At 37.6% G+C, this 22,415-nt stretch overlaps 1 protein-coding gene across 8 annotated transcripts in view; it reads right to left on the reverse strand.

Annotated features, from left to right (window-relative positions):
• Positions 1-22,415, reverse strand: part of pou2f2a (POU class 2 homeobox 2a) — a 151,406-nt gene that overhangs the window by 21,359 nt on the left and 107,632 nt on the right. For 7 of the 8 annotated variants that reach the window (XM_039773131.1, XM_039773130.1, XM_039773127.1 and 4 more), the window contains exons 3-5: positions 21,663-21,697; positions 21,510-21,566; positions 1,188-1,310 (exon numbers count right to left, since the gene is read on the reverse strand). In XM_039773131.1, the coding sequence (XP_039629065.1) occupies positions 1,188-1,310; positions 21,510-21,566; positions 21,663-21,697 (215 nt within the window). The remainder of the gene's footprint in view (positions 1-1,187; positions 1,311-21,509; positions 21,567-21,662; positions 21,698-22,415) is intronic. The other variant, XM_039773132.1, reaches the window with a different exon arrangement.

The following is a 22,415-nucleotide window of genomic DNA, read 5'->3' on the forward strand; positions in this document are numbered from 1 at the left end:
AATGTTGACTTATGTTTATTTTTTATTGTCTTCTATTTTTCTATTCATTTTGTAAAGCACTTTGAGCTACACTTTTTTGTATGAATATGTGCTATATAAATAAATGTTGATTGATTGACTGATTGATGTTTGGCATACAAAGAACAGCAATTCACATCCATGGTAAAATTTGGTGATGGCTCTTAGATGCTTTGGGGCTGCTTTGCCATTTTATTCAATACCAGAACATTTTAGCTGAAAACCTCATTGCCTCTGCCATAAGGCTAAAATTGGGCCTTGGTTGGATCTTCCAAAAATGACAGGGACCTGAAGCACAAATCCAAATAGATAAAGAAGCAGCAACACAAAGTCAAGGTCTTACAATAGTTCTTTCAGCCTCCAGACTGGAACCCAATTGAAAACGTGTGGTCTCGATTGAAGAGGGCAGTTCACACGAGAATACCCAAGAATCTCAAATAGTTGGAAATATTCTACATGGAAGAGCGGACTAAGAGCCTCCAAAGTGTTCTCCAGCCTTGTTAAGCACTACAGAAAGAGGCTGAGTGCTGTCATTCTCTAGAGGGAACTGACATTTGGGGTGCCAAGATTTTTATACTCTGTGTTTAAATGAAAATTTGTGTTACTGAAGGAAAACTTTATTTTGTTCCAAAAATCTGTGTGACAATAAAGGAACAAGGGTTACTTTTTTTACAAGCACATGTTATCCTTTTATTTATTATTTTTATCTCATGAAAAGGTGCCAATAATTTTGGAGTTGACTATAATGTCAGTTTACTCAGAAGTGGTTGGAACTGGCAGAGGATAATATCAAGAGGTAATGGGCTTTGTAAATAGGGGACAAACATCAGATTGGTCAGCAGAGATGCTTGGGGCAGAGAGTAACACTAGGAATCAATAGCAGACAAACGGGTTTACAGAGAAATGACAGACAAAGAGATACATAACCTGGAAAGGGGGATACAAAGGAACATGGTGAAAAGTGAAAAATGTTAGGTAACAGGCACAGCAAGCAGTAATAAGCCATCATATATTAACAAAAGGAAATGAGCAGTAATCAGGCAAGCAGGTATTTAATCATTCAAAATGAAACAAGTGAGATTGGTGCTGCAGTTGTTTCAATGTCTGAAGCACGGTCTCCAGTGAAAGAGTTTTTGATCTATGTTCCTGAGAAGTGTGGCAGCCCTTACCCCAGCAAGCTGGCTGCCAGCTAGCATGAGCTGTGTCTGGGGAAGATGTGTTTGCGAGGTGGGAGCCTGGGTGGAAACAGGCGGTGGCGCCTGGCACATTTCACTGGAGTCTTCAGCTTTTACCTGAAACAAATAAGCAAGCGGTAATACTTTAGGAAGCAAGATGTTAAGACGAAACAGAGACAATTTTCAGGAAAATTACTTTCAAAAACAGCAAGCCTCAAATGTGATCTTTATTATATGCTACAAGATGATGCATAGTTATTTTGCTGAGAAGCACATTGAAAAGCTGTGGACAGCCATGGAGGGTGAAGAATGAAGGAAGAGTATCGCTGACCAAAGTATAAAATACTCAGCAATGAGTAACAATACACCCTGAAGGAAAAATGCCAGTTTATGCTGATGCCTTCATATAGATATACCCTCCATAGTTAATAAAAAACAAGAATATTGTTCACATTTGCAGCGATTATGAACACTTGTTTGTGATCAATTAATAATCTCACTTGTAGTCTCCATTTAAAGAATGACCTAGCATTTTGAAGCTTAACTCGGTGTAGCACCTTTAAGAGCTGCATCTTCACATCACTTTTCAAGCATTTTGTCTGCGAGACTCTCTTTTCAGTTTTGACTCACTGACAAGGTGTTCCCTATGGGTGTTGGACCACCTCCACGTTTTCCTTCACAAATTCTTCCTGTAACTTTGTTATGATATGCAATTCAAATTAACGGGGTTACTCTGTTTTATTATTTACTGTTATTTATCAGTGATCATGTCCATACTGACCCAGAGCAGACCTAAGTAAACAGCCATGCTTGGGGATTGCACACTGACAAACGTGCTAACTATTCATTTAATGTATCGGTGCGTTTCCTGAAGACAATCTGTTAGTTAAGCAGATGCAAGGCAGAAAGTATCCCAGCCACACTTACTGATTCCAGGACAATTTGAAGAGGCAAAATGGCTTAACATACACATTTTTGGAATTTGATCAGCGGCACTAAAGTACCTAAGAAGAGGCCAGTAAGACATGGAGAGTAGGTGCTAACTCCACAGACTGTGACAAAGCCACGTCTCAAGATGTAGTCATGTCAGGCAGTTCTTAAAATCAATCATTATTATAGTTTTGCAAGTTTTTCAAATAACAAACCAGTGACTGATAAACAAACAGTGAGCATTATTGTACCTGAAATGCAAATATGGTTGGGGATGTTCAAGAATGGTATCTATCCAGAAGAAACATTACCTGACATGAGAAAAGGCTAAGATTTATTTACAGGTTTATTTATTTACAGTTTCATACACTGTGACCCTGGTCATATCACTTAATCTTCGATTACAAAGACATCAGCAGGCTGTTTGGAAGTGGCCACTGCACACTACAATTCCTTAATTCCACTTTCTTTAGTGGTGGACATCATTTGGGGCGAAACTTTTTATTTTAATATTGTCTACTACAACTTCAATCCAGATCACTCCTGGATTTATTGACTTCCATCAACATCAAACCCTTTCACTTCAGCCTTCACCTCTCTTTCCTCTACCTGTCATCTTCAAACCACCTCAGCTTTTCACTGCTCACTTCTCACATCCACACACGCTTTCTTTCTTTCTTCAGACTCTGCAAACATTCTTCCTCTTCCTCAAAGACACATCACATACTTCTCCATTGCTTCCATCTCAATTTCAATGTCCAGCTTCATTAGCCACATCTCACTATTGTTTCATGAAATCCTCACTGTTTGCCATAAATGTTCCTTTAATTGCTGGAGAAACCATTATAGATCTCAAAGCAGAACTGGGCTACCACTTGCAAAATATTTTATATAAAAACATGTAATTATTTGTAAAATGGCTTTTACAAATAAGCATTTACAAACAATACCTTTCAAAAAGAAACCTAACTGAAAGGATGACGTTCCATGGATGTCTGCGCCATAGTTTATGAATACTGCTCTACCAAAGGTTTTTTCTGGGTTTGCATCAACTTCATGCTACCAATTTTAATTAAGACTCCATAACCACACATATAAAAGAGAAAGCAGAAGTATCAAGGAGTGACTTGCAGCACAGGAAGTACAGCTACAGGGTTACTTGCAAAGTACAGAATAGAAATTCAGATTCCAGTGCAGCAAAAAAAAAATTCCAAACACATCAGAATGACTTCACTCATTGTCAACCATTTCCCACAAAAAAAAGACTAGGCCTTCCCAAATAAATCATTCAAGCACATACTTTGACATGATGTTTGTGTTACTGCTACTTATCTTCACTTTTGTTTAGCACATTATTTTATGAGGTGTTATAAACAAACACTGTCATGCTTTTAATAACTGACATTTCTTACCTTTTGGCTAATGATTGGCAAATTTAGTGAAACTGAACTTATAATGGAAGGACATCCATGAGTGCTGCGTGGGTAGTACTTTAGCTCATCCAGGCAGAGGTTTCTTTTTGGTCAAATGTTTTTCTTTGTGTCAAGTGAATATTTAAAGCGTCCGCAGGATTCAAATAAAAAGGTCCCTATAGCTGTGTGTATAACCTGAAGACAGTCTTCATGATGTGGGTGGCCAAAATCCAAAACTGGGACACAAAGTAAGAACTACAATAACTGTTTCCCTAGTGAAGTAATTGGCTATAAGGATTAGTTTTTGTCCAGGGGTCCCCATGTACTCCTGTCTACAGCTTATGATGTCCATTCAATTTCTGCACCTCACAAAGAGGTGAGGAGAGTTTTATTAATTTTTTACAGCAAAAAAGTCATGAGCCTAAGTTAGTAATAATGATACTGTAATAATTCTTTGCATTTATATAGCGCTTTTCTCACTATGTTTAAAAACATCAACAGGATTTCATCCATTATCCAACCCGCTATATGCCACAGGGGTCTGCTGGAGCCAATTCCAGCCAACACAGGGCACAAAGCAGGAATAAACCCCGGGCAGGGCGCCAGCCCACCGAAGGGCACACACACACACACACACACCAAGAACACACTAGGGACAATTTAGGATTGCCAATGCACCTAACCTGCATGTTTCTGGACTGCGGGAAGAAACCGGAGTACCCGGAGGAAACCCACACAGACACAGGGAGAACATGCAAACTCCATGAAGGGTGGACCCTGTAAGTGAACTCCTAACTGCGAGGCTGCCCTCAACAGGATTCCTCTACTCCTAATGCCGAATTCAGTGACCACACCCAAATGACATTAAAAAAAACAATAAATGTTTGTCGGCACATATGTGCATCAAAGGATCCCCTTCCAGGCTTTTCGGACGTATGTAATTGCACTCTGGGACGAGAATGTGGTGGTGTTGCTAACAGAATCATCTCTTTCTTAATCCACGGTACAGAAAAGAAACCCAAAGAGGAGAAACGGCCTCATTTGTTCTGGTCGGAGCCTAATAAAAACTGGACATCCACAGAAGGAGGCATCTCATTTGGACCTGAGTTTGCTGCAGGACGAAGCCCCTTCAAGACGGGCCACTTCTACTGAGCTTTATTGAACTAAGAAGCGAACCCAGGGTTAACAAGACAGTTACTGCCTGTATTTTGTGTTCCTTCCACCATGTGTGCCTGTTTATTTTTGGTGTTTGCCAGCATTGGACTAAACAGAGTGATCTTGTTGGTACCCAAATTATTGTTTGGACTCTTTCAGTGTCTTCCCTCATCCACATTGTATATTGCACTTTGAGATATATCAGTCTCCCTTATCTCACCTCTGCCATCTTATTGATACTTTTGTCTGTGAGTACAGTGAGTATGTTTTATTATATGGTTTGATCTGGGTCAAAAGCTACCTCACCTGAAGTGCCGAATATGTACACTATATACTGTAATATACATCTGTCCTGTGTAATATACACTAACCTAAAGGATTGTTAGGAACACCATACTAATATGGTGTTTGACCCCCTTTCGCCTTCAGAACTGCCTTAATTCTACGTGGCATTGATTCAACAAGGTGCTGAAAGCATTCTTTAGAAATGTTGGCCCATATTGATAGGATAGCATCTTGCAGTTGATGGAGATTTGTGGGATGCACATCCAGGGCACGAAGCTCCTGTTCCACCACATCCCAAAGATGCTCTATTGGGTTGAGATCTGGTGACTGTGGGGGCCATTTTAGTACAGTGAACTCATTGTCATGTTCAACAAACCAATTTGAAATGGTTCGAGCTTTGTGACATTATCCTGCTGGAAGTAGCCATCAGAGGATGGGTACATGGTGGTTATGAAGAGATGGACATGGTCAGAAACAATGCTCAGGTAGCCCGTGGCATTTAAACGATGCCCAATTGGCACTAAGGGGCCTAAAGTGTGCCAAGAAAACATCCCTCACACCATTACTACACCACCACCACCAGCCTGCACAGTGGTAACAAGGCATGATGGATCCATGTTCTCATTCTGTTTACGCCAAATTCTGACTCTACCATTTGAATCTCAACAGAAAATCGAGACTCATCAGACCAGGCAACATTTTTCCAGTCTTCAACTGTCCAATTTTGGTGAGCTCGTGCAAATTGTAGCCTCTTTTTCCTATTTGTAGTGGAGATGAGTGGTACCCGGTGGGGTCTTCTGCTGTTGTAGCCCATCCGCCTCAAGGTTGTGCGTGTTGTGGCTTCACAATGCTTTGCTGCATACCTCGGTTGTAACGAGTGGTTATTTCAGTCAAAGTTGCTCTTCTATCAGCTTGAATCAGTCGGCCCATTCTCCTCTGACCTCTAGCATCAACAAGGCATTTTCGCCCACAGGACTGCCGCATACTGGATGTTTTTCCCTGTTCACACCATTCTTTGTAAACCCTAGAAATGGTTGTGCGTGAAAGTCCCAGTAACTGAGCAGATTGTGAAATACTCAGACTGGCCCGTCTGGCACCAACAACCATGCCACGCTCAAAATTGCTTAAATCACCTTTCTTTCCCATTCTGACATTCAGTTTGGAGTTCAGGAGATTGTCTTGACCAGGACCACACCCCTAAATGCATTGAAGCAACTGCTATGTGATTGGTTGATTAGATAAATGCATTAATGAGAAATTGAACAGGTGTTCCTAATAATCCTTTAGGTGAGTGTATATAGCTATGCAACCACAGAGGTTTTTATGCACTGCACATTATGTGAAACCTCTTTGGTGACAATAAACCTTGTGCCAGAAGGTGTATATTTTGGACAATGGAGACCATAAACTGTATTTTTAAATACAAATCTTATGTGTACATTTTAAACGAGTAGCTAATTTAGATAAGGAAAAACAAACCATTTTGGAGCCAGCTTTTTACAAAAAGAATTTACTCTATGAGCTGGCAGCATACTGAAACCAAACAAAATGCTGCAGCCATCCCAACTCATCAGAAACTTTAGACGCTGAAAACAACATTCCTGTGGATTGCTTCAGCTATGATTAAATAGTATATTGAAGACAGCATATTATACATCTCAAAGTCTTTACAATAGGCTACTTAAATGTGTGATTTCATATCTAAATCCCATCTTAAAATGCAGTTATATTAATATTGTACAGTGAATGAAATCAAACAAGCACTGGGATTCTACAGGGCTAATCTGAGATGAATTAAATGCCATGGCATCCGAGAAGGGACACTTGATATGCATTTATGTTTTCTCTCTCCAAACCTCTCTCTCTTTGATCCAGCCTAAAACGTATAGTGTAAAATGCGACTAATGATTTGCAAATCATGGCTTATTTCTGAGGCAGCATACTGGCATATGGAGTGGCATTGCTGTCCCACATTATTTGTGTCTCAGTTTTGCATTTAAACAGGGTAATCTCTCTGTGGAGTTTGCATGTTCTAGCTTATCTATTTAGGCTTTCATAATCAGTGCTAGTGTAAAGGAACATGCAAGTGTATCATATCCCATCCAGATTTCGATTTCGTCTGGGAAAGGATTTAGTTCCTCATGACACTGTAGTGGGTAAAGTGTACTCATGAATGCATTATCTTACGTTCACTCAGAACATGGACTGGATGCTAATTTTTATTCAACAGTTTAGTCTTGTATGCTGGCCTTCAAGAATAGCTTCAAAATGATTATACAGATACAAACATATGTATTTATGCTGTATATTGGATTTAATAAAACAAAAATATAATCACGTCTTTTTCCAAACCTTATCAGTCCTACCACACTGTTTTGGCCACTCCAATAAAGAAGCTCTATCATAGTATACTCATTTTTAAATAAGGCAGTGTGGGTCATATGTAGTACATGTTTAATGATAAAGTGTAGAAAGGAGACACTTTATCAACAATGGATGTTGATATTAAAATGTGTGTAAGTCTGCCTGCAAAAGTGTGTTGTGTGGGTTTAATTGAGAAATATGCCACAGGGGGCAGTCACACCTCTTTTTATTACAGAAAATAAGAACAAAATGTCTGACTTTTTCTTTTTTACTTTGAGCAGAATATAAGAAGACTCACAGCTGACAGTAAAGCATTTTCTTGCAGGTCTGTGTCACTTATTTTGAAACCAAAATACAAACTATTAAAGTACACATCATACACTTGCTATGACACTTACAGCAGGCTTTAATTCTCTATTAAGCTTCATTTTGTCACTTTAATGTGGCTATAAATTTTCAGTACTGTGAGCACTTAATTTATACTACTTAAAATGCATTATTTCACTAAGAGCCTGGACATTTCCGCACTAAATATTCATTTGTGACTTGTCCAGAAAATGCAATGATGTTAAATGCCAGCTGCCTAATAGTTGGATAGCTCAGAATTCCAGCTGTCCTACTGTTTAGTTGGCACAGTCTCCTTGACAACTAATTCCATATCTTAAATTTGTCTTGCATTTAGAAAAATCACACATATGCCAAAGGTGTTACTACCTATTAGTAAATATTTTTAAGGTTGAAAATAATCTGTACCATACGCAAGTCCAGTAGTCCTGTGTGGTAGGTAGAAGAGCTCTTCTTATAGTCCAGCCTTGGAAAAGTCTTTGGGCACTCTGTTGATATCATAGCTATTGATGGAGGAAGGAAGACAAGAATTGTTCTTTTCAGCCTGACAACCTGCTTGCTTGTGCTGGACTTTGGAATGAAGAATCTGACTCTGAAAGGGAAACCAGATGATTTGCATACTATCGTGCTGTATGCAAATCAGAGTGACATCGCTGGTGTGGCCAGGCCCCGAGGCTACCAATGAATCCTTATCATGCTCAGGCAGCACAGTAAAGGGTAGGTGTGGTGTACGGTATTGGTGTCAACTTTCCTTCTCAGGTGGGATTGCCAGAAAGCCATCAGTGTAATCTTTTCTTTGCTAATAGCATACTGTATGTTAGACACTTAAACCATAATACATTTTCTTAGTTTATAAATCAATGATCAAGAAAAGAAAAACAAACCTTTATCACTAAATATGGAGTGGATTGCCTTCCCCTTCTTACAAAGTTGCTACCTGCACACAGGATAGGTGCTCTCATCCACTTCTAACATGCGCAATCACTTATCTGGATTCTATCTACAGAATGGTTCTTGGAAATACAAAGGCATGAACACTTGTCACTGTTGCCTGGGGACAGGAAGCAGTAATGGCTCTAGAGTCACTCCCAATGGGACCACCCTTTGTAACAAGAACCATCTATGACCCAGAAAACCTATACTCCACTAATATAACCCAAAGAATGAATCTTTTCCTCTTTCTGAATTTAATGGTTGGAAATGATCTTGTTGTTAACGGAATGATCATATATGTACAGTAGTTTATACTGTGCAACAGCTGAGGGTTTCCAAAGCCCTCCTCAATAATTTTATATTCCACTGCCCTACTCTGATCAAATGCTGATCTCCCTGGTGCTGCTTTCTTGACATGCTTCTGCGGTCTCTCCATAAAAATAGGCACAGTAACTCTTTTGTGATGTCTCTATGTGACACTCCTTTAGATCTTACATTTAAATCTCGATGAGGATACATTCATTTAACAATGACAAGGATAACCTTATATTATTGATCTCCATCTGTTTAATCCGTCTTTTCATTAGTGCAGCGCGTTGTAAACAAAAGGAACATTTCTTTTTGTAGCATAATGTGATTCACTCTGTAAATTAAATGTTGACAGTTTTAATTGTTAAGATAGTGCCTTTAAGTTTGTATATAAAATGCCTTAAAATTATAAACTCACAATGTGGTGAATTAAATCACAATTACAAAAGCAGTATCAAAGGTGAGTTATTATTACATTTATACCAGTTAGAAGTATGCGTCAAATATAAAAGAGGTCAGGCAATTAGAATTCCAATATGTCAGATTTCAAAGCAATATGAGGCAACTATCAAGAGTTCCAAAGAGGACTAGTCTGTCTCTGAACTGCAGGTACATCAATCACAAAAAATGTTCAATTATTTCAAATATTAAAGGTGATCAAGGTCAAAAATGTGACTGCATATGCCAAAAGAGGGCAAACTACATTGGCAAAAAGAAACAGTGGTCACAAGTCAAAGCTTACTTGACAGCACTAGATAGATGCTTCACTGTGTAGTTGCTGCTTCAGGGCACAACAGGAAATCTGGAAACTGCTTATATTCAAAAATCAGCAATAAAAGAAACACAACCTGGAAGAGGAGCACAAAACTTGGAGCCTTAATTGCATGACCTGATGAGTAATGTTTCATGGTGCTTCCTACATCCTGATAGGTTTGAACTTGGAGAATTACAAAGGACGTCTTCAACAAACAATGTCTATAGCCAAATGTTAAAACACAATGGTAGATATTTAAGAGTATGGGAAGCCATCTCCTAGAAGTAAATAGGTCCAGTGATGACTTCCTTCATCCCTCAAAGAACTGAAGGCTTCCTTTTTTGAAGAATGATACAAAATCTCATTAGGCATGGTTTATAACTTGTATAATAACAGCATTTCAAGAAAAACTGAAGCTGTTTTGAGGGCAAAGGGTAATCCAAATCTTTATTGTACTCTTCATGTAATTCTACACTAGTAGCACTCCTAGATTAAGTGATGTAGAATCTTTTAGTTTATAATCTGAAATCTTAACCTCGAGGCCATACTATTCTTTGTAAAATAAAGAAATAAATAAAATATGGATTGATTCAGAACAAAATGGATGGATGAAAATTGCACAACCTCTTGAAACACACTCTGTGCCATATTGTTTCAGAGGTACGATACTTCTTCTCAGCATACACTGTTGGCTTCATTTATGAAAATGCACTTGAACAAGACCTTGAATTTGATTACAGTCAACCCTCGTTTATCGCGGTTAATCCGTTCCAGACTCTGCCGCGATAAATGAATTTCCGCGAAGTAGGATTCTTTATTTATAAATCGAATATTTTCGCAGTTAGAGCATAGAAAACCTGTTTACGACCTTCTAAATACAGTAATCCCTCCTCGATCGCGGGGGTTGCGTTCCAGACCCCCCCGCGATAGGTGAAAATCGCGAAGTAGAAACCATATGTTTGTATGGTTATTTTTATATATTTTAAGCCCTTATAAACTCTCCCACACTGTTCACATTATTAGAGCCATCTAGACATGAAATAACACCCTTTAGTCAAACGTTTAAACTGTGCTCCATTACAAGACAGAGACGGCAGTTCTTTCTCATAATTAAAAGAATGCAAACATATCTTATCTTCAAAGGAGCACCGTGAAGAGCAGATAATGTCAGAGAGAGCCCTCGCTAAGAAAAGCAAACAATCAAAAATCAATACGTGCTTTTAAGTATACAGAAGCACCGCGATAAAGCGGCATTTTGTAGAGGAGCGTCCTATCTTCTAGGCAAACAGCCACTGTGTAAACAGCCCCCTCTGCTCACACCCCCTCCGTCAGGCAGAGAGAGTGAGAGAGACAGAGAGAAGCAAACAAAACAAGCGCCACGCGGGAAGCATATCTTATAGTAGTGATGGGTTGTTCTTGAACGATTCGTTCATTTTGAACGAATCTTTAATATGACTCGGGAAGAACGGTCGTCTCGTGGGAGTGATTCGTTCAGTCGCGCATGCGCATTTGGGCAACTTCCTATAGTTTCTATATTGGAATTGATTCACCTGTTTCGAGTCTTCGGGTTTTTCGAGTCGTTCGTTCATCACGTGACAGCCCCATAAGCTTAACCAACTCAGTCTGAGCCGGAAACAGAATTGATTAGTTCATCTCTCGAGTCTTCGGGTTCGAGTCGTTCGTTCATCACGTGACAGCCCCATAAGCTTAACCTATGCAGTCTGAGCCGGAAAGAGAATTGAACAAAATGACTCGAAAAATGATTCGTTCATTTTGCTGAACGAGACTCAAAGATCCGAGTCAGTAAAATGATCCGAACTTCCCATCACTATCTTATAGCATTGAGGAGTTTTAGTTAATATGTAATACATGCTCTGATTGGGTAGCTTCTAAGTCATCCGCCAATAGCGTCCCTTGTATGAAATCAACTGGGCAATCAAACTGAGGAAGCATGTAACCTAAATTAAAAGACCCATTGTCCGCAGAAAGCGCAACCAGCAAAAATCCGTGATATATATTTAGATGTGCTTACATTTAAAATCCGCGATAGCGTGAAGCCGCGAAAGTCGAAGCGCGATATAGCGAGGGATTACTGTATATGAAAAGATGAAAGGCAATTTTAAAATTTTGTATGCCGAAGAATATAAAATACATTATGTTACGGAATAATAACATGTATCTTCCCAAGAGGCAGAGATGTAACATAAAAAAGGATAATATATACCACCAGGATAGACGTTTTCATGTGATTAGTTCCCCATGAATGGCAATGGAGAGAAAAGGAAAATAAACTGTTGGAGGCAGAATGGGTAGGAAATAAATTTTACTTGATGGCATTAACTGCATGATTTCAAGAAGAATTAAAAAAGTGTAAGCGACAAAGAAAAAAAATACTGTTACTATTTCCATGGGCTTTTTAAAAAGATTTGTATCTGGTCTCAGACAGATATGAGGAAACAGTGTGAGTGCAGGTTGCAGCTTGGAATGAATGCATGTATTAAACAAAAAGAAAGCCCAAGAGCTGCTATACAGCAATCTGTTAAACAATATTTTATATAGTTCTCTCTCTAGCATGCAGGTAGACAATGGCTTATATTTTGATCAACATAAGAGGAGGTTCGTATAAGCGTGCCCCTGGCAAAAGGAAAAAATGTGCAAGATACACAAAATGTCAACTGCTGACCATTCGTAGTGTGTGCCACAACCACTTAAAGACGGTTTACTTCATTGTTTTTGAATGTTGAATTAACTTTCATCTATTGTGATCTTTAACATAATGGAGCTTTAATGGAGTGATTGACAGATGTGCTCTCTCCATATAAATATGTACTATTAAATGCTACTTAAAATAATGATGTTTCATGTAAAGCTGCAAGTTATGATTCTTTTTGAGTACTGGAAAAGGGATTTTGTTTTAAATTTTGCCCACAAGTATTGTAGATATTGATAGGGAATGTATTGCGATGTAGTTAGAATTCTAAATTCAAAGTGAAAAAAGGATTTACACATTGTAGGCATTCTTGAAAATAGTTTGATGATTTTCTCACTAATGTCTGTGTTTGTGTGTGTAAATACAGACTGGACTAGTGATCTATTTCTGTGTGTGATAACTCAAGAAGGAATCCATCAATCTAAGTGAAACAGTTATTAACATGATACAAGTCTAAAAAGCTGACGATTTTGTGCTAGCTTTATGAAGGGAAATTAATCTGCTGGACACATTTGCTTTTTGTGACTCTCACAGGCTGCTTTTGAACACTTAGGTTGCAATTACAACTCAACACACATACTGTTCACTGATTTTTATTTACACACAGCATACAGAAAACTAGCTTTTAGCTGAAAGATTGTAAAACTTTATTTTTAAAAATAATCAGCACCAAAGTGCATTAGAAACACACAAACTGCACACATAAAGTTTATTATAGATTTCAATAAAGACAAGTATTTTTCTCGTTTTGAGACCTGAAAACATCAACAGTCTAATATTTTCCAATGAACCAAAAATATCAAGAAGAATACATTCCATGTTTCCTCATGAACAGATTACAGGTTCACAGCTTAGTGTGAACAAAACATATGAGTATACATTTCCAATGAAGAACAACAGTGAAAAAATAATAGGTAATTTATAATTTGCGAGCTTTACAGTAGATTTCAAAATGAAAGGTAATATATTGCAGAATATGTATATTCTTTATTGTGTGCTATTTAATTTGATAGTCCATTATTTTAACTTGCTAACATTTCTGTCCATCAAGTGTGTTGCAGGTGCTACAGCAAAGATATGGCCACAATTTAAGTAGGTTCAGCTTTTGTTTCCTGCATGGTTATGATCAGTAGACATGCAAAAAATAAACTTTATACAGCATATGCTCAGGATGTATCTCACACTCACTAAAGGATTCAGCGGCTAAAAGAAGACAGACTAACTAACCATCCATCCATCCATCCATTATCTAACCCACTATATCCTAACTACAGGGTCACGGGGGTCTGCTGGAGCCAATCCCAGCCAACACAGGGCACAAGGCAGGAAACAAACCCCGGGCAGGGCGCCAGCCCACCGCAGACAGACTAACCGAATAGCACATAATTTAATCCGTTCTAATGCTAACCTATAGTCTGGTAACATATACACTTGCAAAGATTTACCTCCACCTAGTTAACTCTACGAAGTCAGTGTTAAGCATAAAATGTCCACGGTGCTGAAAAGAAAATAAAGACTAAAAAAGAGCAACGAAAAAATTGAATAGCTCAAGTGAAGAAAGCGTTTTAACTGCAAAAAAGCACGCAAAATATAGAGCCTGGCATTTAAAAAAAAAGAACTATGAGCAGGCCTTAATTTACAGTGGGAGAAATCACCACAGGCACCAAATGACATGTGCATCATGTAGTGACCTGACGATCAGGCTGCTATCATCCCAAATGTGCGCACAAAACTTCAGCAGTCTGAAAAGATATTTGCTTGTAACACATAATCATGTTTATACTAATGAATGAACAAAATGCTAATGGAAATTATAGAAGGATATGTTTATGAACACAACCGCACACTGAATCACCTAATTAAGCAGCGCTCTACTCCCTTTATCATCCACTTAAACTTTTTTTCATTTTTGACAAATGAGTAACCCAACTACATGTATGTAGATAAATTAACTGTAAAGAAGGTACATCCATCCATCCATCCGTTTTCCAACCCGTTGAATCCGAACACAGGGTCACGGGGGTCTGCTGGAGCCAATCCCAGCTATCACAGGGTGCAAGGCAGGAACCAATCCCGGGCAGGGCGCCAACCCACCGCAGGACACACACACCCACACTCACACACCAAGCACACACTACGGACAATTTAGAATCGCCAATCCACCTAACCTGACATCAGCCTACTAATTTTGCCAACTAAGTAATGTAACAAATTAAACTAACCTGATGATATCCACTACTTGTATTCCAGTAAATTACTTTATTTGAGTCCCACGTTCACTAGATTTTTAATCTTAAACTATGAAGGCACTAAAACTAATTTGTACCACAGAGTATTTTGAAAAAGCAATTTGCAAACTAATAGTTCAAACTTAAGTAACTTGGGGTCACTGCTGTCTCGTGGTTTTAAGGATCTGGGTTTTATATCACTATCTGTAATTAATTTAAAGGTTTTCCTTTGTGTGTGTGTGTATTTTTTTCTGGAAACAAAGGACTTCTTTCCACATTTCAAAGGTGTGCATGATATGGTTAAATGGTGAGTCTAGATTGGACAGGTATGAATAAGCCTTATAATGGATAGGCATCACATTCAACGCTGGTTTTTTCCTTTCGTCCAATGCTGCTGGGATATACTCTACTCTTCTAGATGTCCATAAATAAAAAGATTTATTAAAACATTTTGTGGATCAAAGTTTTAAAACCTACCCTCTCACTATCCATTCATTTTCCATGTGTGCTTTTCTGGGTCCATTATGTTTAAAATTCTGGACTACTGTACATCATGTGAGCTCAGAACAGAGAGGCTGAAATATAAAATACTTAGCACCCATCTACAGTACTAGATGAAATGACATATATTCAGTATTATGTACATTGGTTCCTAATTATAGTACAAGTTCTGCCTTGTAAAAATACATCTGTATCTACAAGACAACTGAAGTAAGCTGTGAAGGCATAGAAATGTCCTATCTACACTGACATTGCTCTGAAAGACCAGGGAGATGAAAGTAAAGGTGAAATAGTGAAAATTGTAAGAAGAAAACATCACAAAAAAGACCAACAGTAAATGTAAACGCTTCCTAAGTATGATCAAAACTTAAACATATCAAACTGTGCAGGGCTAGGGCAGTATAGACAACCGTGAAGGACATTCCACTACAAGACCAAGGGATTTGATTTACATCTCTCTTATTCGTTTTGCTCATGCCAGGTGTTCAAATTTAGCTTTGTCATTTAATTGGAGAAATATGTCTCCCAATTTCAATGAAACACTTGTCACGGTGTGGTGAAAATCCCAGAAATGAAGTATGTTTCATAAATAACATGGCTTAGTATAGATGTGTCTTTTTTTTTACCTTAAGATCATCAGCTGATAACATCTGGTTTCACTTTTCGCTCACATTCCGAATCTATATTTTGTAGCGGCTGTACTTGTAAAATCAATCTAATCAGCTTTTTTCAGTCATTTTATAAGAAAAATAACATGTTGTCAGATGAGTAAACACACGCACTAATACTGAAACAGTTCCTGTTTCTGTTTTTTGTGAAGATTTCTAAGGTATTATTTCATTATTCTTTTGTAGAAGACATTCTACATTATTATATCAAGTTCTTGATTGAGCGATCTAGGCAAGGCAATATACGTATATAAAAAAAGCTCTAGCTTTGCTATAATTACATTGTTCACTTATAATGTTCTGCCATTGTTTACTGTTTATTTAATTCAATTAATTTCAATTCACTTTAACCTTGCATAGGATTAGCCACTGAATACAGGCTCATACTCCTAACAAATAAAACCGTAAAACATTTAAATTTAAAAACACATACTGTGTACTCCATAATGTTTGGGGCAAAACACATTTTTCCTTGATTTACACATTTGCTGCACAGTTTAAAATTACAAATCAAGCAATTCAAATGTGATTAAAGTGCATGTTTCAGACTTTCATTTAGATTAGATTAGATTAGATAGACTTTATTAATCCCAAGGGGAAATTCACATACATATATATATATATATATATACTGCAGCAGAAACATAAAAACAAGGATAAAGACTCACAGGACAAATAATACTGCCAATCAATCGATAGATATGTAAATTAAAATAAATAAATAAATAAATATATAAATAAATAAATGTATATTGTGCAGATATTTCAAAAAATAATATAATGAGTACCCCAAGATGAAGCATTGTATTGTCTGATAGCAGTGAGCAGAAAAGACCCCCAGAGGTTATGTAAGGTTATTTAAGGGTATTTGCAAACATTTCGGTTACATCAAGTTGAAATAATAGCACTTTCTCTGCATGGTTCCCCCATTTCAGGGCACCATTATGCTTGGTACATAGCAATGGCAGGTCTTTTAAAGCAGTCATATTTAGGACTTTGTTGCATGGCCTTTGCGTGCAAAGGCTGCTTGAAGTCTGTGATTCATAGACATCACCAGGTGCTGAGGATCTTATCTAGGGATGCTTTGTGAAGCGTCTAAAGCAAACATCTTCAGCTCTTGCTTGTTTCGGGAGCTTGCCCCTTCTCAATTGTACTTAAACCAGGCGCCTGACGTGGCAATTTCATAATTTTCTATTGTTTAGCTTTGAAAAATGAGCAGTATATTTAGGATTATTATCTTGTTGTAGAATGAAGTGCCATCCAATGACTTTAGAGACATTTACTGGAACTTGAGCAGATAAAATGTTTCTATGCCTCATAATTTATTGTGCAAGGGCCGTCAGAAGTCTCATCATCACTGAAGAGAAGTGTGCCAGTATATGTGGCCCAAACCATAACACCCCCAAACACCATGTTTAACAGATGAGGTGATTTGCTTTGGATCTTGGGCAGTACCTTCTCGTCTCCACACTTTGCTCTTGCCATCACTCTGATGCAGGTTCACCTTTGCCTCTTCTGTCCACCTTTTTCTAGAATTCTGCACTATCTTTTCTGTACCTTTTCACAAACTGTAATCTAGCCATCCTGTTTTGGTGGCTAACTAGTGGTTTGCATCTTGCGGTGTGGACTCTGTATTTCTGTACATGGAGTCTTCTTCTGCTGATAGTCATCTCTGACACATCCATGTCTACCTCATGGAGACTGTTTCTGATCTATTTCTGGCATGTTGGGCTTTTTCTTTATCAAAATGAGGATTCATCTGTCATCAGCAGTGGAGGTCTTCCTTGGTCTACCAGTCCCTTTGTGATTACTGCGCTTAACAGTGTATTCTTTCTTCTTAATGATATTCCATACAGTTGATTTCAGTAATCCTCAGGTTTTACCGATGTCTCTAATAGGTTTATTCTTGTTTTTCAGTCTCATCATGGCTTCTTTGACTTTCATTGGCACAGCTGTTTTCCTTATAATGAACAACGGCAGCTATAGATTCCAAATTGTAGGAGCAAGCCGAGGTATATTAAGCCTACACCAATGAAGCAATGAAACACCTGAGCAATCACAAATACCTGTGACGCCAATTGTCCCAAACATTATGGTGCCCTGAAACAGGGGAGCCGTGTAGAAAAAGTGTTGTCATTTCTACACAGTGAGACCGAAATGAATGCAGATGCCCTTACAATCTGCAATGTGCACTTTAATCACATCTGAATTGTTTGATTTGTAATTTTAAACTGAAACTGTGGAGCAGACAGATACATCAAGTTAAAATATGTCTTTGTCCCAAACATTATAGAGGGCACTGCATGCTAAGCTATAAAAAACAATAAAATCATTTTTAAAAAAGGGAATAAAAGTCTTACATGGGCAGAATTGTTCCAACGTGAGGGAAAATGGACAAGGACTCTGAATTTCATTCTTGTTTTATACAAAATTGTCCTTTTTATCACAACCTCATAGTACTTTCAGTGAAAAGCATGTAAATAAGAGTTTAATTGAAAGAAATCTAGAAAAGGCAATTATTTAAAGGAAATAATGTGATTAAATAGATTGTTTTCTTTAGACAACACAAATATATACCATTATATATATTTACCCACAGAATTATTCATCCAATTATTTCCATCCCTCCACCCATCCATCCTGTGTGTTAGCCAACCTGCTAAATTCAGTACCCAGTTCAGGGCTGTGGGACACAGAGCTTATTCCAGCACTATTGAAAGCAGCGCAGAAGTTAAGGCTCACAAATAAAATTCAGAGAGGCCACTATGTACAAAAAGAATTTATACAAAACTTGGCTTGATAGTAATAGTAATACTAAATAAACAAATTATATGATTAGATTAAATCTGTCAAGGAGATATTTTCTCATGTTATTACCTGTAATATAATAAGAAAATAAATAAATAAATAAAAAAAACAGTCATCAGGTAAATATGATATAACCCAAGTGATATATGACCCCTATCTGTTATATGTGGAACTGTAATTTTCTCACTGTGTTCTGTCAGGTTGTGAAGATACTAAAGTGGGACACTAACAGCGTACTGTATATGTAAGCTTGAATGTGTTTTGTGTTTGAGTGACTTTCTGTATTGTGCACTAAGTTGCTGGGGTAGGGGCCATATAACTTTGAACCTGTGAATGGAATATGCAGGTGCAAAAAAAAAAAAAACACTAATGGGTGATTATATCCCATTTTGCATAAACTATAGTTTTACCCAAACCAATGAGGCCAGAGTCTTAGATTTGAGTTGGATTTGAAATTGAATTTGATTTCAGAACTACCCAAGCAAAATTAAGTTTACTGCCAAAAGAAACCTTTTCTCAAAGAATGGCTTACACTCATATCATCTAGCAACTGCTATGACAGCAAGGTTTAAAAATGCTTTGAACCAGTTTGCTAGCTGGTTTTGCACCCCATTGAAGTGGGGAGCTATGACATGCTTTTTTCCTTATTTATAAAATAGTTTTTCTAACATTGGACAAACATAAAATAAACCATAATAGTAACAGTGCAGGGCTGCTATATCAGCCAACTAACCTCCTTATCAATATTTCTGTTATTTTATTTTCAATGCCTACATCAAAAATTGCGTTTGCATTATGCCTGCCATTGTCTAATCGTCATTTTCATGGCTCATTGAGATTCTTCCTCAGCTTGAAATCCTAATCTATTTCACTGTGTATTACAGCATTTCATGACACACATAAGCCTTAATGTTTTCAATATTGTATATACACTAATTGAAGCATTTCTTGTATTTCATCTCTTGGTAATAACAATGGAATATCTTTTGATATTTAGAACATATAAGTTAGACAACAAAACTAATAATCATTGTGATAAGCAGTTATCACAGAGTCCCATATATATATATATATATATATATATATATATATATATATGATTTTCAAGCAATATATTCTATTGATTCATAGCTTCAAGTTACTGATGAAGGGACACAACTTTAGTCATAAATACGCCAAAGCAGTTACTTGCTATAAACATAGATTTTCCACAGATTGCCCTGGTAAATGTTATAATGACCAGACTATATTATTTTACATTTGGACGATGCTTTTATTAAAGGAAAAAAACAAGATCAAGATTCTTGACAGTTATTTATAGATTTGTTCTTTTACAAATGAACACAGGCAGGTTAAGTGACTTGTTCACATTCAAACTGTGGACAAGATGTAAGAATTCAAGCAGCAATTTTGGGGTTTAAAGTCCAATTCCATAGCCACTACGCAATAATGCCTTCATGAAAAATGGTGAACCTCCTTTTTAAAAACTTGCCATAAAATCTGTCCTAACTTAACTTTTTTGAAAAGAGGACTTGCAGACAACTAGCAAAGAAGAAATGCCATGTAAGATACTACAGTTGTCCGTATCATTTTTGATTCAGGTCAAGCGTTGTATTGATTATTATGTGTTCATATCTGGGAAGGGGAATTGTTCTTGGTCAATCCAAAAGACATTAGTGCGCAATTCAACTATTACTATATCACTGGAAGGAGATTTTGTGACAAATGTTCTTCTGTTGGGACCTTCTATAGTTGGAGCATTCTGATTCTGATATTTATTTTGAAGAAGGCTTGGTGGAGACTAATGTCCTTAGTCATTACTTCTCTTCCAAACTGATGGTTTGTCACTCAAATTGTAAATGACAGCTATATTCCCTTTTTGATATTGTTGATCCTCCTTAATATTTTAAGAGAAAAAGCAAAGTCAGACAGGGCTGAAGGCACTCTTAAAAATCCATGGCAGGTTTTGTGGATTGTTTTTTAATCTATATCCCTTCTGCTGCCTGCTTCATCTCCTCCCCTCTCTCTCTCTCTCTCTCCCCTCCTCCTCTTCATCCTGTTTTCGTGGTATCCCTTGATAAAGGGATTTCCCCCCTGGCTCATACAGTGAGTCACGTGTGAGTCACATAGGCCTGGGTAACAGGGTTAAAATAATCAATTTGAAATTAACCACAAAAGCTGTGTAAATAAGCAGCAGGTGACACAGAGTTCTTTTATACAGCCTTCTACAGGTCACCTAAACTCTGAAAACACATGGGCCGATCATCATTCATTTTTAACTGTGGCCAATAGACTGCCTGAGTTAAGGAGTGTGAAACTGAAAAATGAGACTTCTGAGCGCAGTAACAGATGTGGTTTTAGTGTTGGTCTGATTTAAAGCAATAAGTAAAAAATTCAGAAGCTTCTCTTTATAAAGTTCAATCTAAATTAAATATGTTAATAGAAACAATTCCTGGCCACACTCATTTGGCTCACGATGAATGAGTTGGGTGAGTGGACAAGATCACACTCCAGCAAAATGAGGACACATTCAGGGCTGGGTTCTGCCCTGCGCCTAATGCTGCTGGTATAGTCTCTTCCCCACAATAATACTGCATTAGAATAAGTTGTTATGGCAGTTGAAGACATGAATGAATGTAACTAATCAAGCATTCAGTGATTTCATATCACCTTTAACAAAACATTCCTAGACTATAATTAAAAACACTCTTAGAAAAACAAACTAAAACAGTCCGTTATGTAGCAATTCCATTCATTGAGAACAGTGTGAATAAAGCTTAAGACAAGGGTTCAGGAGTTAGTTTATCAGGGGTGGTTCATGAAGCAGACGTACAACTCTTACTGTAAAGTTGCAGCTTCAAAGGTAACCCGCTACTCCACTTGGGAAGAAAGAGCTCTTAATAAACCCTCTTACCTTAGTGGTGTGCATTGTGGGGGATGCTGGAAATTGACTTCCTTTCATTGTCTGAGCCTGTGAAAGTAAGATGATACATTTTTAAAACATCAGTCTGACTACCAGACAGGATTACTTTCGGATTGCGCTTTGGCAAAATAAAATGAAAATTACCTGATGGTTGGAGTCTGAACCATTTCTTTCAGTGTCTAAAAGAGAGAGATAATAGTTTATCCATATTACACTGAGTTTTCCAAACCTCTACATGTTCTCTCATTTTAATGTTTACTTTTGTACAGATTTATGCTGGTTCAGTCCGCCAGTTAAGAGTAGTGCAGTTTATTTCAGATGTAGTATATTTTATGTGCGTGTATATATAATATACTATAAATACATTTATTGTTCTCTTAAACACTGATATAATTTACTAGCTCTTGTTCACTTTATTAGTGGTCCCATTTCACGGGTGCCAGTTGTTTACACGGTTTCTTACAGATATACTGTACTGAGTCTAGTTTCTGAAGCTAAAGAACACAAATCAGTGACAAAATGAAAGATCAACAGTCTGTCTGATATTATTCTTGATGTGTCCAACAACACCACAAAAATACATGAGAAAAAAAAAAATCGATATATTTCTGGGATTTCATGACAAATGTAGACTCCACACACTCTGCATTCCCTTTGACAGTGCATATGAACATCAGCTGCCACCCTCTGTTTTGAAGGACTCCACATTCTTGCAGTTGGCCATGTTTACCCAAAACAACCTATGGGTGGATCAATGCTTCTCTGCACCACTCCCCACCCTTGCTGCTATTCGCCGTTGTTTCATTTATCAGTATCTGAACGCTAGCCCTCTGGCATGTTCTCCAGAAAAAACATTTTTCATGTCCAACTGAATCCATTCATCTTTGTAGTCAACTG

This window comes from Polypterus senegalus, chromosome 12 (assembly GCF_016835505.1).
Source record: "Polypterus senegalus isolate Bchr_013 chromosome 12, ASM1683550v1, whole genome shotgun sequence".
Classification (NCBI taxonomy): Eukaryota; Metazoa; Chordata; class Cladistia; order Polypteriformes; family Polypteridae; genus Polypterus; species Polypterus senegalus.